Source organism: Chionomys nivalis, chromosome 8 (genome assembly GCF_950005125.1).
Source record: "Chionomys nivalis chromosome 8, mChiNiv1.1, whole genome shotgun sequence".
NCBI lineage: Eukaryota > Metazoa > Chordata > Mammalia > Rodentia > Cricetidae > Chionomys > Chionomys nivalis.
Genome location: NC_080093.1, coordinates 30733871 through 30752046, shown reverse-complemented (window position 1 = coordinate 30752046; position 18176 = coordinate 30733871). Strand labels below are relative to the sequence as shown.

The window sequence follows — 18176 nt, the reverse complement described above, 5'->3', positions numbered from 1 at the left end:
TTTTGTTGGAAAGTTCCCAGTTCTTACTCTCTGAGGTTTAAAACAGTACATTTCATATGAATTAAGTGAGACTCAGAATAGAGTACACAATGTCGATTTGTGCTTAACTGACGATCTTGTTTTGTGGAAAGTGATCAGAACAGTTTATGTTTACATTTAAATGTGTCTTCATTGATAATGTATTTACTGGGCCATACGGTGGAAACCAGAAGTATAATTCCATATAGCTAATAGTACTAACACTCAAATTATGCACCTTTATCACAAAAAGGAGAGCAGATTCAGTTCAAGCTCGAGATCAAAGACTTACTACTAACTCTACAACAGGGAGGCAGGAGGAGCAATCCAGATCTTGGCAATTACTCCTGCCATACTAGTCTCATACTAGTAACTGGTAAACAAAAGTATTCTTCCAAAACCTCAAGCTATAAAAGTAAACATGATAAAACACTATGGCTGAATACGTTGCTCCCCACTGCTGTGGAGCTAGGGCAGTCTGTTCACAGATGTATTCTCTTGCTGTGCTCATTCATATCTGAAAGTACTGTGACACCTTTAAAGCCCAGCTTGGCAAGTCTCAGCGTGTATGAACTATATCAAGAGTCATATATATATATATATATATATATATATATATATATATATATATATATCAATAAGTCAAAGTGTCACTTTGGCTTCACTATAGAGTAACCCACAAGAACAAGCATTTCCATTTTTTAAATTAACAAACTGATTTTCATACTAATCCTCGGAATGATTCAAATCAGAAGAGCTGGCGGGGCGGGGGGTCGGTAACTCAGTGGCAGAAAGGATGCGAAGTGGATGAGATCCTAGACTCCACTGTCATGTACAAAAGTGGAAATAAGCACAACAAGCTTGAGAACTTCACACACTAAAAAATTTACAAACAACAGGGACAACAGTATAGTTTTCAATACTGTATTTTCATTTATTGTGCAACCTTAAAGGGGTTTTAAAGGATATAATTTACTTCCAAACAATCGCAAAACAAAACAACTAAATGATTCTTATACCCAAACTTACAATTGAAAATTTTTTTAAAGTACTCAAATTTAGAATGTAGATTTCTAAATATTTGCATTCTCTAGAAAAATAGGGAAATGAAACATAAAGTACAAGTATAGAATTTTAAAAGCACCACACTTGTGATGTTTGCCTGCAAGCAAAGTTTTACACTAGCTATATGAAATGTGTCAGAGCAAAGTGTATGAGGTTCATCGTACAAGTCACTTACTCTTAGCTTTCTTACCCTTAAAGCACCTGGGAGGAGATAGGGAAGGGGTTCATCCAGATAACCTTCGAAGTGCACATGAAATGTACGCACTCCGATTTTAAGATGAAGATATCCTGGCTATGTCTCTAGCAGAACTGGCATATGTATGTCATCTGAAAACACGTGCAACTGTATTAAGAGACACATTCACTGGGCAGTGGTGGCGCACACCTTTAATCCCAGCTCTCAGGAGGCAGAGGCAGGAAGATCTCTGTGAGTCCTAGCCCAGCCTGGTCTACAAGAGCTAGCTCCAGGACAGCTAGGACTGTTAAACAGAGAAACCCTGTCTTGAAAAACGAAAAAGAGAGAAAGAGAGAGAGATTCATCTCCTGTCTTCACTATAGTCCACCTTGTTTCTTAACTTGAAGAAAATGACAGTAGAATAACTAAACTGAGAGGGGACTCAAGTTGAGCATAAGAGAAATAAGGCATTCATCATACGGCATTTGAGCTTCCAGACACAAAATCTGTCAGGTTCTAAAACACCCAAATGAATTTTTTGACTAATGTTCCTCTTTATATATGAAAAGATAGGAATTCCTCCAAATTACAGCCATTTGGTGTTAGGTGATTACTGCAAAATAGAATAAATATCCATCAGTGTTAGTCTCACATTAGAAACACCTGCCTTTTAAATTATATCACATCCCAGTAGCAGTCATATTTAAAAGAGAGGATGGGAGAGACTTGTAAAGGTTAATCAGAATAAAGTTTCCTTCCTATTCTTTATTGATATTTTTGCAACGTAAAATAATAAAAACCAAATAAAATTATGCTTTCTGTACCTGGTTTCCAAATGCACAGAAAGTTACTACAACGAATGCTTCTGTTGGCACTGCATTAGTTTCATAATGAAATCCTCCATAAATACCACATTAATTAACATTATAATACATGATCAGTTGTTTGCTGGGTTATATTACACAAGGCAAATATTCTATCCATAAGTGGATAGAATATTTCTATCTCTAGCCCTAGGTATTTAAATTTTTCATTATGGAAGTTTAGTTACTGGACAAGATCATGTAATCACAACATAGCTTTAGCTATTTTGTATCACTGTACTACATAGCCTGGATTCTTACTATATAATAAATATATTTTAAAAGATGCTACAAAATATTTTAAGTCATAGGCATTTTCACTAAAACCTTTAAATCAGAAAAGTTTAGCAATTAAAGTTATTATGTAAGTTAAAATATCAAAGCTTATTCAATATATCTATTTGATAATCTGATACAAAAAATCAGTCTTTAAATAAAGATTCATGTCTACATTTTGCATTGTTCATTCAAATGTCAATAATTACAATCTGTAACACATGTTATTCCATCACAGATTATATTCCAAAAGAAGGGTAATCTAGAGATGGGAAGCAGCTTTTTGTTTTTGCTCTAAACTTTAACATGGAAAAATGTTTCATCCATGACTATATAACCTCAGTCAAATAAAAACATATAAATGAAAAAGTAGGCCTACGCATTATATGAAGATACTGAATACAGAAACCATCACTGTTTTGAACCATACCACTAAGTAGTACATCAGTTTCTAGTTGTCCCTTCCTTCATGATGTACCACAAATAACTCAAAACATGGCACTGAGTAGCTAACTTCAGTCTTCCAAAACGGAGGATCATGTACCCAGGACGGACTTAAAACTCACTATGTAGCTGAGAATGACATCAAACTTCTGATCCTCCTGCCTCTACCTCTCCAGTGCTAGGATTACAAGCATTTGCCAGCACCCATAAATAAAAAGGTGCTGGTGATAGATTCCAGGGCTTTGCACATGCTAGGCAAACACCCTACCAACTGACATCACAACCGAGCAACACATCTGTCCCAGCACGTTGAATATTCCAGAGAGCAGCTGCTTCTCTTCCCTTGACAACTTACAAATGGCTCTTAACTATTTAATTCAAACCTTCCCATAAACAAGTTGGAATAAGGACAGATCAGATATGAACTCCATCACATCTGGAAGGTTTTTCTCAAGACTTTTCTCTACCCTTAAAACATGGCCTTCTGTCCTTGGGCTCACTCCCTTTCCACTAAATCAAATTTCAAGTAGAGAAGCCTGGTATTACTAAACAAATTACTTAACCTAGCAGCTTAACAGCAAGCAAAAACAAATTTCCTAATTTAATGTTCTTGGAAGAAGCAATATGAAGGTCAATCGTGTTAAAATACTTTATATCATTGTTTTAAAATCCACTGAAACTGTTCTTAAATTGTAAATTTCTTCTAAGCATCAAAGAATAAGGAGGGGTTGGAGTTACTTTCAGTAACAAGTCTTTAAATTATGTACCTTTAATTTATTGAGCTCAAGTGAGCCATCCACCTCAACCTCCAGGATAGCTGGGACTACAGGCATGTACTAAGGCACACTATTATTGCATAGCTTTAATAACAGATAATATTAATTGTGAAGTCCATTGTTAAGTGATAAGTACACAAAGTTCATTATACTCTTCTACTTGGATATCTTTTACGTATTCTGAAATATAAACAATTTAAGTATATTTATAATACATATACAATATACTATATTCTCAAGTGCACAGTTTAATATAAGATAATCAAAGATTCCAATTGGAGATGTGAATTTTGATTACTTTGTATACTAATATTGTATTTCTTTTATAAAAATAAAAACAAGATGCTGATACAACACCTTAAGTTGTTCCTTTTCTATACATAACTTCTAGAAATAGTTAAATTTTATACAACAAAAAATGAAGGTACCAAAGCCTTATTGTAAATATTTGTGAAAAAAAAATTTAAATGTGGTACCACACACACACACAAAAAAAAAAAAAAAAAAACCCACAAAACCTAGGGACTCTCTTCCTCGCCTTCTCCTACTAGTTAAAATTCATAGTCTATATCTATAGGCATATCTACCTATAGATATCTCATTTAACTGATTATTCCACTATTCTAAGTGATTTATTCACCTACCTTTGTTTAATCTTTAATTATAATTTTCCTACTAATTTCATCCATTTTTCATTACCTCCTACCATTTTTTATGCTGTCCATATGCCCAAGCATCATTCATCATTTTTGTAGCCTTCTATAATTTAAACAATAAAACTATATTCATATAATTGGATAAATGCAATTTTATATCTAACATACTCCTTTATTGACTTTTCAAACTACATCTTAAAATCTAATAAAAATCTAGACCAGTTCATAATTCCTAAATTAACCAAAATAATAATGGCACCAAATACTCAACTTACATAAATCCTTTATTAAACAACTGATAAAGATTAAAAACTTACATACTGAAATATCCAACTATGTCTTACATTCTGAGAGAATGTTTTACAATCAAACACCAGTGGCAGTATTAGGTTTGCTGTATATGGCAAGTTGGGAATCACATACAGCCCTCAAATGAACGACACCTCTTTTCCTCTCTGTCTGTATCGCAGTGCTTCCAATTACACAATCCCATTCCCACTTACTCTCATTTTTACTCCATTTCCTCAGACCAAAGTGGTGTTCTGAGCACGGGGTGCTGCCTACGGGCAATCATTTCAAAGGTTTTTACATCCTAAGGTAAACTACAACTTCCAAAGTTTTCATATAATGTATCCAAGGGAAATTCCAGACAGCAACTCTACAAAAAGGCTCACACTGTGTACGAAAGAAATCTTACTTTATTGCTATCTAGGGCTACAGGAAAAAAGGGGAGTTGGGTATCAGGATCAAAACACTAGCCTCCTCTCACAAGTTACTCTGATCGTCATCTCCAGTCCCTGGTCACTTGCATTTCTATGAACTCCAAATAAAATAAGACTGCTCATGCAATCTTAAAACTAATCAAAATATTCTCTTTCCAAATCAAAGTCAAAAGAATCACACCCCACATGGAGGGCAGCTGGCCCCAGCCTTTTCTTGGAGATAAGACCACATCTATTGTAGGCACTCACTCAATATCATTTCAAAGTTTCAAAACTTCCACCACTCAGCAAACTTCCTAAGCACAGAATGGTGGGATGTTAATCCAGCCACATACCGTTGAACCCTATTGTAACTGAAATGAACTGTACTTTTCATCTCTATCAACTCTGCACACGTACCCTTAGCCAATGGACCCTTTAAGACTCACCACACAATGGGAAACACCAATAAAAACTGGTACAAACCACACACAGAGGTCACCTGGAAAACTTAACATCTGCCCTAAATCCTCTGGCGTGTCTCCAAAATAATGACAGTACACGGGGCAATGAGGAGAAAACAACCGATGGCGTTCTACAGCCCTCAACAAAAGTGTATTAAAACAACTTTCTAAATTTGCACAATATACACACTCATAAAGTATCTAAGCCAAATTCCATTTTTACTAGCATCTTAAAAATGTAATTTTTTAAAAATAAGACATTTAAATGTCCTTTAGAGATATGCAATATAATCACAAAATCAAAATCTATTTCATCCTTCATATATTAAATGTACATAAAATATATTCTCCACATCACATTAAAATATGTGCTGTAGGTACATTTAAACTTTTAAAGGAGATTGCTATTATAAAAGCTTGTTTTTATTAATAACCCTATGGATGATACTTTATCAAAACTTGTTGTCAAGATATGCATCAGACAATCAGAAGCTAATAAGTAAAAGCCTGATGTTACAGACTCTTTGGCTCTTTGAAATGTCAGCACAAAAAGCTAGGTGCTGGTGGTGCATGCCTTTAATCCCAGCACTCAGGAAGCAGAGGCAGGCAGATCTCTGTGAGTTCAAGGCCAGCCTGCTCTACAAGAGCTAGTTCCAAGGCAGGCTCCAAATCAACAAAGAGAAACCCTGTCTGGAAAAATAAACAACAACAACAACAACAAAAAAGGCACCACAAATAGAAGCAGAAGAAAATGTTACATTGTGTTATTCAAAGATATATCCACAAATGCATCTATACAAAGTATAAGGAGCTAGATTAAGAAATCACTTGCCACTTGGAAACAGGTGTGATAGCACACCATACATACCTTTAATCCCAGAACTTGGAAGGCTGAGGTAGGATGTTCAAAAGTTCAATGCCAGCCTTCACTTAAAATGAATGAGTAAATAAATAAATACAAAGACAAAAACTAAAAAAAAAAAAAAATCACACGTGAACATTCCCAAAGCACAATGCTAGCTCTTGAAAAAGATTTTTTAGTCTAATAATGTACTAATGAATAGACATTTTCAGATACTTTATCTTGAAGATAATAAAATAATTTAATGAAATAAATAAACATTTTAGTAAAGTAATAAAATATTTATCCTTAAGAAGTATATGTGCTCTGTACAATACTGCAGCAGAAAAGGTATAAGATCCAGGAGAAATCATACTTCTTTGACCACTTCTTACTCCCATCTCCCCAAACTCTGTGCCCTTGCAACATCCACCCCAACCAGGACTTCACAATGTAGTAAAAAAAAAAAAAAAAAGGGAAATATACAAGTCACTGGTATTTAAAAGAAATGAGATATGGTCTCTAAATGTGCATGTGTCTTGTTCCCCTTCAGCACCCACTCCCATTCGTCCACAGTTACAGTATGAAAGGAAAGAGAATTTTCAAGACAGGCTCCCACTGCAGCCCTATCCTCCCAACTTCCAATTCTCCTACCTCAACTTCCTGGGGCTTTGGATTGCAGGCATGTGCCACTGTACACAGCTAAAGAAGCCCAACAAGCAAAGAGTCTCTAAACTGATCTGGCACAGTAAAATAAACTGTACAAACACAGAGGGCAGAAAATCAGATCCATTGTAGGAATAATAGTTATGTGACATATACACAAATGTTAGTAAGCATACAAATCCAAATGAGAGCCAGAAACTTGAATCTGCTTATATTAACCAATTAAAATACCATTCAAAACAACGTTTAAATAATAAGAATTACAATCCCTATCTTTCACACACTTCCCTATATAAAAGCTGGTGAGAGTTATGATACAGCAAAATATATGCTCTTTCCTAAGTACAAAAATGTTTCCTGCCTTAGCGCCTGCCTCTCCCCACACCCTCCCACCCTGTCCTCTGTCTATCCACACACTGGGGAAATTATGTCCTGTTTTAAATATCTCACTGGTGAGCAACAGGAGCCCCAACTGTCAGACACATGTCTGGCACACATACTTAGAGAAGCTAGTTCCAGCAGGAGCTCAAGCTGTGAGGCTCAGCTCACTCCCATGTGGGTGAGGAAATCAGAGCACTTGGCCACCAGTCTCTAAAGAAACCACCAAAATGGTAGAACTTTGAGACCTTGCCATAGGCACTGCATTATCACTGTGCTCTGGGTTTCCTTTGTTGCTCTCCTCAAAAGAAAAAAAGAAAAAGAAAAAGAAAAAAGAAAAAGAAAAAAGGCAAGCCTACAAGTAAGTAAAATGCTACATTTTAATTTCAAGACCTTAGAGAAATAGCACACCAATTCCTGCTTCCATGTCACTGGCATACTCTGTCTTCCCAGGCTAATGCTGCCATGGATATATAGTTTGCAAAGGGTTTTGGAGATCACACAGTCTCACTGTTTATCTCACAGATGGAGAAACTGAGATCCACATATTTTATGTAACTAGCCTGTAGTTTCAATAAGCAACAAACTGGGTACTTTTGTCCTCTTCTTTATGCTACTCTGGCTACACTCAGCCCTTTGCTTCCTGGATTAGTAACCTTCTTTCCTTTCTTCTCTATCCTTGCTGAATGTATCTGTCTTTCCTCGCTTTTACTCAGGCTGTTGCCTCACTGTTTTAATGTTCCTGGTTAAGTGTCTGTTATCCCTCACTTAGGTTTGCCTAAGCAGGAAATATAAGAACCCTTGGGAATCCCTGACCAGGCACTATAAAACAAAGGCAAGCAGTACTGACTGGTCATACCTGCTTCTATAAAAGAAAGAACACTGGAGTTAAGAGTCACCATAGGCATTGGCAACTGTGTAAACATATTAATTTTGGATTAGCCTGAACATTTAACCCTTAAGTACTTTGCCAAAGGACAACACATACCCAGAAGTAAGGAAACTTCCCCCGCCCCCAAGACATTTGCTTCTCTGTATAGTAGCCCTGATTGTCCTGAACTAGATTTGTAGACCAGGCTCGGCTTGAACTCACACAGATCTGCCTGCCTCTGCCTCCCAAGTGCTTGGGATTAAAAGCATGTGCTACCAGGCCCAGGGCAAGAAGCCTTTTAAAGAAAAAAAATACCCAGATTACATCACTAGTAAAATAATGTTACATTTCTGTTCAAGAAAGCATTTTCAAGAAGAAACAGATGTTTGGAAGGAATACAGTATATCCATTTAAGTCACATTTCCTAGCCTTCCTCCAGGCTCCTTTGAAAGTCTGTCACATCTGAACTGGGCACAGTGGCAAGGCACAGGTCATCGCCACACCCAGGAAACTGAGGCAAAAGGATCATGAGTTTAAGGGTGGCCTGGACTACAAAAAGAATAAATAAATCATATTTCCAGTTTAAGATTAGTACTATTTAAATAACTCTAAAATGAGAAAAATACTTTATTACTAGTCAAATTGCCCAGAGAAGAGAAATACAGCTATTCAATATAACTACTGAACAGCCCCATTGTATGTGGCAGCCAACTTGAAAATGTTATTTGAAACTTAACATCTAAAGAGACCAAAGATAGCATTTTATTGTGTAATAGTTCACATTTTAAGTTATCCTGTTATCCTGGGTTACGTTTCAAAGTTACTTCACTACATAAGTAGACTTAGTAAATTATGCATCAGTGCTAAATAAATGTATCAGAGGTAACCTCATGTATTCTCTCTAGTAATAGAGTTAAGCGGCACATAAGATTGTAGAATAACTGCTAATGAATTCATGTTTTAAAACTGTCTAGACTATTTACTGTCAGTACATAATAAAGATTGCATGTAGCATAAAGTTGATGAAGAAAACTCCAGATATTTTTGAATATGGTAATATGTAACGTGAAGAGAAAATATAAATGGAACAATGAATTAAGCAATGAAAGACTAAGACATAATGAAATATTATATCATTAGTTCTACATAAAAATCTCTAGGCCAGAAAAAGTATATGAACAGAGTAAAAGGGGCCCATTATAGGCCTGGAGCTAAACTAAGACATAGATTTGAAATGAAAACAAAAAATGAAAAACTGATTATGAAATGGTAATCCATGACTGATGGCTTCAGATCTTTAAGTTTTCAAATTAAGAAAAGAGAATGACAGTAGATTAGTGGAGAAAATTTTCAAAACTCAGGTCCTTATGCCAAAGGAATAGTTAGATCAAGATGATTCTTAGGGAGCAAAAAGACTGGAAGAAATATCTTCTCAATATTTCCTAATTGAAATATCTAACAGACATTAAGTATGTTTTCTCAAACTGACCATTATCTTTGATACTGCACTGTCAGGAGATCGTCTAAGTGAAAGCAACTAACTTGTCCACAGCCACACAGTTAATGAGATTAATCGAACTTTCTCTAAAGCCTGTATTTAGCCTAGAACACGGTGTCCCATCCATCTATTATTCTAATACAAGTTATTTCCTCAACTTTCATTACATATACTTTAATATAAAATATAAGAATTCAAATACAAAGGGTTTTAATATATCCACAAATATTAAAACCTCAGTTGTATAAAATGACAAACTACATAGATTGTATCTTAGAAAAATGACTAAACTGTTGTAGTTTAAAGAAAAATTACTAAACTACTGTAGTAAGACCCATGTGGGGGAAAATGCTACTCTCTTTTGAAGTTCTGGGATCAAGGTGCTCCTCCACACAAATTGTTACAGCTTATAGCTTCTTTTAAAAAAAAATCACGATTAAATATCATAGCTGAGTTGGGAATAGAAGAGTATCATTACCCAGACTAAAGTTTGCACAATATACCTATACTTTTCCAAGCTTTCTTGAAGAAAATACTACTGTTTTAAAGATTGCCACTGAGTGTATACTGTGTAAAAGTATAGTCAGTAAGGGAAGAAGTCACTCAAAAGATGGAAAATGACACTTAAGAAAAATCTCAGGGTGGGAGGATAGTTCAGCACTGAGAGCACTGGTTGCTCTTGCTAAGAACACAAGTTCAGTTTCCAGCAACCACATGTGGGTTCTCAACCATTGGTGACTCTAGTTCCAGGGCATAAGACTGGAATAGCCTCAGAATATAACCAATGTAACAACTATAAGATTAAGTATTAACCGTAGACTGTGCCAAGACTGTGCTCTCATAGATCATTTCCATAGCTCATTACCAGACCCGATGTGTTACACATTCCCTCTCTGTATAGACATGTTCAGGTTTCCCAAAAAAAACTGCCAAGAAAAGCAGTATATTAAATGTTAAACTTCATAAAAGTAAGCCAGATGCTTAAATGCATAGGTGGCTAAGATTTTCTTTACATAACTGTTCTAATCAATTCACATTTTAGTGAAAATAATCTTATACTGCAAACAGCACAGCACCCTCTGGTGTATCCATTATAAGATATATAAAATTTCCACAATAAAAGGATAAAATTATAAGTCAAAAATAAACTTAAGAGATCAATAGGGTGACACTTTCTGAATTTATTCCAGCACATATACTTAACATGCTTAAACAAAAACAAATTTCATTTTTAAAATAACATTATAAAATGTATAGCAATTCCGGTCAGGAAATTTGTTTCAGCTTTAAAATACTGAATCAACTAAAATATGTTTTCCGATATGTTAAATTAAGATAATGCTATCAATAAAATTCTTGAAGTAAGGAATGGCAAAATTTTAGAAGTTATGTAAGCTAAATCTCATTTTACTCAAACCCACCTGTTTTTGCTGTAGATAAATTTGACTTGAATATATAAACTGTTGCTATATATTTTTTCTGGATTCAAAGTCAGCTTCATTAGTTATAAGAATGGAAAGATAGATGCAAATGAATCTACAATTTCTACAGTTTGAAAAGCTAGTGAGCTGGGTTACAAATCAGGAGCACTTCAAAGACCAGGAGTGCTCAACTTTCTATAGAAAAAGAACCCTCTCCCTAAGAAATAATTAACTAAAAGAGGTTATAACAAACTCAACATGATGCCACCTGCTTTGGACAGCCCTTTGTGACCCACTGCAAGTTCCAAAACAATGCAGAAAAAAGTGAGGCTGACACCTGTTTAAAGCAGCCATCTGTCTCTAACAAGTTAAATTTAGTCAAATCCACACTTAATCTTGCTTTTCCAAAATAAGGGAACACTATGCACCTGTGAAGAGAAAAAGAATTTAAAATCTATTTTGTTATTGACAACTGGGAATACATACTTAAAGAGTTAAAGAACTAAGGCACAAAATTCAGTAAGAGAAACTATGTTTAATGTAACTGCAAGTGAAATAAAGGCTATTTAACCAAATGCTCAGCATAAAAACAAACTAGCAAATTTCACAATTTAAAACCTGACTGACTTTTTCTTCTGTTTCTTGTAATAGAGTCTCCCTATAAGGATCAGAGTAATGCTACTCGAGTATTCAGGAAAATGAACTTCCCACATATCTGATTCTATGAGCCATCCTTTTAAGCATGTGTGACCTGAAAACCTTTGCTTTTCAGTTTTTTAAAAAAGGGCCATGACTAACCTATTTAGAGTTTTAAAAGATTGTTTGAGGAAAGTTAAAGAATATCTCACTTATAAACTATAAGCCTTGTGAGAACCTTCACAGAATACAAGAGTACTTGAATATTGGATTAAAAATATAGTATTTTAGAAATTAGTTCTAAATACCTCATTCCAAGAAAGCAGTGTGAAATGATAAAAAAGCTTCTAGGAATGCATTCATTTATTGTACATATATATATAAATTTACTATGCCTAGTCCCTATACAGTTCAATAGAAGTGTATATGGACAAGGTGGAATTTAAAAAAGCCTGAGATAGGCATCATGGCACACCCTCAATCACAAATATTCAGTTACTCAAAATGTTACTCTTTAATATGTTTAATTTTAAAGCACACAGATTTGTTAGTCTAAAAAACTGAAAACAAAAAATCCCGATGCAGAGTACAGTCCCTCCTAGGAAAAATAATATGGGAAAAATGAACTAAATGGTATTTAACTTTGCATTTAACGATCAATTATTACAGTTCCAAATTAATCCATAACACTAATTTTATCTTATCAGAAGCCAAAGCATCTGTAATATCAACTCTTAGAACACAAAGATTTGCTTCAAATCCAATGTTAGATTCATTTTTAAATGAACTTGTGAACAGAAAAAATAAATATAAATGTGGGGAAACATGACAGACGCTTCATGAGTGAAATGTCTCTGAGACATTCTCGGACACTGCAAGGAAAAATATTAACCAAAGACATTTTAGCATAAACAATCTATTCAGCCAACACGTATATAAATGGCATAAGATCTAAACTGTCCCAAGACAGCAAAACTCTTTTTAAGTTCAGAGCCAAAAGTGTTCGGGCATTTGACATTCATGTGAACAGGAAAAAAATAAAAAGAAAAGGAAAAGAAGAAATAAAGAAAAGGAAAGGAAAGGAAAAATACAAGTTAGAATGTGAGATGTGCACTGAAGACAGGTTGGGGAAGGGATGTACCTATTGTGAGATCCAAACAGACTTCTCTCAGAATCTAATGTCTCCTTCATTCAAAATAACAATCATACAGAAATGAATTAAAAAGTAAGTTTTTTTTCCAATCCCCCAACTCTTTATTTTACAAAATATTAGCCTTAATGGCATTATAATTACCCAACCTCTTCATTGACAATCTCAAGAATAATTAATACTGTCACATTATTCACAGGCTGTTCTGTCAGTTAAATCAATAAATGTTTGCTGTTAAAAAATTATTTAAATAAGCACTTTAAAATCTGAATTGGAATTTCATATGTGTAACTATAATAGTACATTTTATTTGTTTTAGTTCAGTCATTATCAATTTTTTGTTGTTGATAATCTATTAAGTATTAGGCTAAAAATGAGAAAAATTAAAGGATCTGTAAAACCCGGTTAGCTCCAATCAAGAAGACACTACTTGAGAACTGGTATTCAAATAAACAGGGGGGAACTATTTTCTCCAAAGAAATACTATAAAAGGAAGGGTTTTTTTTTCCTCCTGAGCAGGTTTAAATCATTGTCTAAAGAAAAGCAGAAAGTCAACAAAAAGACTATGTTAAGCACACACAAGCCTAGATCTTAACAGTCACAAAGAAAGTGAAATATACACACGTTTCAAGTTGAGAAGCTTCATACATTCTTTATGAACAACTTGACTTCAATTTCAACTCTCCAAGGGAAACGAACAGAGATGAAGATGGGAGAGAAAAAAACTCTCAAAGTATCATAACTGTCACAAACAGCGTTGTGAACTGAGTTCTCACAAAGCTTCCTTGTGTCCTTTTCCTGTTCATCACAGACAAAGTCTCAAAACCACAATGAAAATTGCTAACACTCTCCTGTGGGGAGGGAGGTGCATCAAAGTGAAACAGAACCTCAGGACTACCCCTCCCATCTCCACATGAAGGATAAAGCGCTGTCAGGAACCACTAACCCAAGTAGCACAGATGCCCTGCATCCGGTTTAAATCACAAGCGCGCGCGCACACGCACACACACACACACACACACACAAACACACGCCGAAAAGGAGGGGGAAGCGGGGAGAGACAGAGAGATAGAGCGAAAGGAGAGGGAAAAGAGATAGAGAGACTTAAAAATCTCAGAGCAGCAGAGGCCCCTGGTTTCAATGTGTGCAAAGGGGGGAGGGGGGAGGGAAGACTGCTGAATGGATAGTAAGACTGTTGGCTGCACAAAGAAAAATACAGTTTTAAAAGAAAAAAAGAATCCCGTGAGACCAGTGATGGTCAAAGAAGTGCAGCCCGTTTAGCGGCAGGCAAAGAGGGGCCAAGACGACGGGAGCGGGCTGCGGGAAAAGTTCACCGAGCTACGAGGATAAAAATAACAAAACCCCCAACAAGGCCCCGCAAGTGAACAACAACAACAGCACAGCACCTTTCGGGGTCCCCCCTGCTCACTGCTGTCTGTTTCGATTTAGACAAGCAGCGGCAGCCACCAGGCAGCTTTGGCAAAGCAGCGAAATTAAAGAAAGAGAGAGGGAGAAAGCAAGCCCCTTCTCTCCACCTGCCCCTCCTCCGGAGTGCCCGCAGACCCGGGGGGGACGCTCCGACACCCGCGACGGACAGCGGTGGCTTCCCAGCCTAGCCCGCTCTCTCGCTCGCTCGCCCCGCAGCCCCGGCTCCCGCTCCATCCCAGAGCGCCGAGGCCGGGCGGGCAGGCGCGCGGCGCCCACACCCCCGAGCCCGCCGCGCGCGGGTCCATTGTAAACAAGCCCCGGGGACCGAGCCCCTCCAGCGGCCGCAGCCGGTGTCAGGAGGGAGACCCCCGCACAGCCACGCTCGCTCGCACACACGAACACACGCACGGACACACACGCTCCCACACACATGTAGAGACCGAAGAATATTCACCTTGGCTGTGGATTATTGTGGTGTTGTTGGTGGGTGATGGAGATGGTGGTGGTGGGGAGGAGGAGGAGGAGGAGGAAGAGGAGGAGGAGGAGGAGAGGAGTAGTTGTTGTTGATGGGTAACAGTCGCCAGGACTACGGTGACTATGGCGCTTGATTCACAAGGCAACGGTTGCTATAACTCACAAAAGAGAGAGAGGGAGAGAGAGAGAGAGGGAGCGAGGGAGAGGGAGACACTCGCGCGGGGAGGGGCGGGGGAGGGAGGGAGGAGGGGAGAGGGCGGGCCCGAGAGCGCCGGAAGAAGCGCTTCGGCGCCGTGACTGACAGCTCGGAGCCCGGGCGGGGGGCCGCGGTCGGGATTCCGACGTCGCTTCCCCGAGGTGCGCTTAGACTTGGCGGGCCCGCCCGGGGTCAGTGCGCGGTGGGCTGCAGGAACGCCACTGCGGACGCCGGGCGGCCGGGGCCGCTGAGGGCTACTGTCCGGGAAACGAGCCCCGCCTGCCTCCGCAGCCAGCCCCGTGCCCAGGAGCCCCGCAGCCCCGAGAGGGAAACCGCCAAGGCGGGGAGGGAGAGTGACGACGGCCCCAGCGCTGTGGGAGACGCGCGCTACTGCGGGGGCAGACCCCGCTTTCAAGAGCGGGCTCCGCCCCTGGCGATGTCATTTCCGGGGCGTGCCCGAGGAAGGGCCCGGATGTGCCGCGCTCCTCCCCCTTATTCACCCCCACCTGCGATTTTTTTTTTTTTTTCCTTCCCCTTCTCGCCATGCTCGCCGGTGGTGTTCCCCGGTCGTTTGTGCCTCGCGGGCGATCCCTTTTCCCATGCTCTCTGCGGCCGGCACGGGCCCCAGAGTCTCGGCCGTGCTCTCCCCTCTGCCGCCCGCGCCCTCGCCTCCCTGAGGGCGCAGCTCCGGGAGCGCGGGCGGCGGGGCGTGAGCGGTGCCTCGGCCGCCATCTTAGGGATCGAGAGCCTGGGCGCGCGAACCGTGGCCCGTCCGGCTCGGCGTGGCGGAGCCCTCCCTGCGGAACGGAGAGGCCACGGTATCACCCCCGCGAGACCCGGAGGAAGTGCTCACGAGAAGGGGATGTGTGCTTCCCGGGGATGAGGGTCCATGCAGGGGTGGGCTCGACCTTCCAGGGAAACGCTTGAGTAGTCCGTAATGTGCTCGACCCCCCTTCAGAGTTGACGGCGGGGATTTGAGCTGAACCCAGGACCCTATTCCTGGTCTCGGTTCCCCTACAGCCTAGGCTAGCCAAGGCTCATGAGCTGTTTCTGGCCGGTTTTGAGACAGGCATGGCTTCTGTCCATGAAGAACATGATTAGCACAAAACCTGGTACCTCAAACTCCGGTTGATAAGGCACAGCTTCTAATACCTCCTGGTTCAAGCATATTTGTCCAATTCTCGCACTGGAGTTCAGCAGGCACGTGCCCCCGGGCTCGCCAATACCCCAAAGCTCCAACATTTGCGGCTAAGCAGCTTATCCAAGACAATAACATATTGGAAGTAGAGCCTTAAGAAGTCAGTTCTCCTCTTGAGGCTTAATTTTTGCACCTGCAAATAAGGGATTTGGGCCGGCATGAGTTCACTGTTAAAAAAAAAAAAAAAAAAGACTGAGCTCTTTTTCTGTGCCCCGGACCTTGTGCTAAGTGTTTTACATACATTATCTCATTTAATCCTGACACCTGTTCTATCGGATACATAATATTCTCGTTTTAAGGAAAACAAGCCGTCATTTTATCTTGCCTCCGAGTGTGCCATGAAATACTAGGCAAAGACATCCTAGGAACCAACTATTAGAACAATAGATTTAAGAGTAATATTGAAGGCTTTGATAATTTCATAATGATTTGGAGCCTTGCTTGTAAGTTACAACACAGGAGGTAACAGTACAAACAAGCACGGGGTTAAAGTTACACGAGGTCCCGAGCCACTGTGGTGGTAGACAAAAAGACATCGTGGTGACTTAACAGCAGTTAAAACTCTTCCAATTTAGAATACTCCTTTTGCAGCGTTTACAGCTCAAGTCCTCTGCTATGAGGTTGGTTAGGACTGCTGCCGTAGCCCATTGTCTGTTAGGGCTCCTGTTTCCCCACTCAGCTGTTGCTTCTTACTGCTGTCAGTGAGTGGAGTTCTGTTATCCTCCCCACCCTTTTAATTTACTGCTTTTAATCTTCAGGAAAGGAAACCACATAATGAAGCTTGTGCAAATCTGTCTCGAGGGTCTAAATAGATACTTGGAGGCAGTGTCCTTTAGGAAAAAGTGTGACCTTTGCGCTTAGAACATTGTTAACATCAGTTTCAAGCAACTGAGAGCCTTCTTTATTCCTGGCTTCTGGTACCATCTTTTTATGCTTTTTGATTGCATACTTTTATATATATGAATTGTTACAAAGTTGGGATATTTTTTTCATTTTATAATAATTAGAGGTATGTCTTCCAATTGTAGTAAGGTTAATATTTAATTTCAGTGTTACCTTTATACTAGTTCAAATAACCAAGCTACAATGCAAGCTATAGAATTCAAAACATGTTAGATTATTGTTTCTATAGTTTATGTATATACATGTAATGTATGATGTGTGTGTATGTGTGTGTAAATACACACTGAGTAAACCCTTTGCTTCTCAATTGTCAGTTCTGACAGGAATTCTTTTCAGATCGTCTTTAAAGCTGTGTGGTTGTATCTTCATATGTATCATACATGTATTTCAGAAATAACTTGTTAGGGAGTCTTATGAAAGACACAGCAGGGGGTTAACAATTACTGCTTTTAATAATGAAACATATAATCTGAACTCAAGGAAAGTATCTTACATTTCTTAACAATTCAATACACTATCAATACAATTTTTTTACGGAATTCCCAATATGAAAAAGATGAAGTTCCTTTCCGAATAATTCTCAGTTTTTCTGTGAATTCTAATAATTTCCTTTGAACTTTGTTTCCACTCTAAGACTGTAGTTATTGGGAAAGATATGGGTGAACACAGTCATGTCTAAAACACTTGAAGGAAAGCTGATTTTTCTGTCTATACTTTACAAATTGCTATAACATATCCTTAAAGGTAAACTTCATTTTCAACATCAATCTGTTAGGCTATTTCCTCCTGTGGACACCTACTGCACACTCAAGAACTAATGAAGAACTTCAGTATTAATGCTTGGGAAAGTGTATGCAAAGATAAAATGCTGACATGCCATGTGTTGCTTCCAAAAAAATTGTGTAGGAGAGTTTTTAAGTGTATAGTATAACACCTTACCATTAAATTCGCAGCAAATCTTTTCTAAAGCAGAAATCACACCTGTTTTTAAATCGTGCATTGGACTCCCTGTTTGACTGAAGCACACAATAGAATCTTGCTCCCATATGAGAAATGAAGGTTTCCTTGCTGCTAATGT

The 18176-nt window shown here is 38.7% G+C and overlaps 1 protein-coding gene across 7 annotated transcripts in view; it reads right to left on the bottom strand.

Annotated features, from left to right (window-relative positions):
- Rfx3 (regulatory factor X3) overlaps positions 1-14941 on the bottom strand; it is a 251670-nt gene extending 236729 nt beyond the window's left edge. For 2 of the 7 annotated variants that reach the window (XM_057777831.1, XM_057777833.1), the window contains exon 1: positions 13524-13913. In XM_057777831.1, the coding sequence (XP_057633814.1) occupies positions 13524-13549 (26 nt within the window). In that variant the 5' untranslated portion in view covers positions 13550-13913. Of the gene's footprint in view, positions 1-13523; positions 13914-14305; positions 14418-14781 lie in introns of those variants that run through there. The other 5 variants (XM_057777838.1, XM_057777834.1, XM_057777837.1 and 2 more) reach the window with 5 other exon arrangements.
- Positions 14942-18176: the final 3235 nt, after the last annotated feature.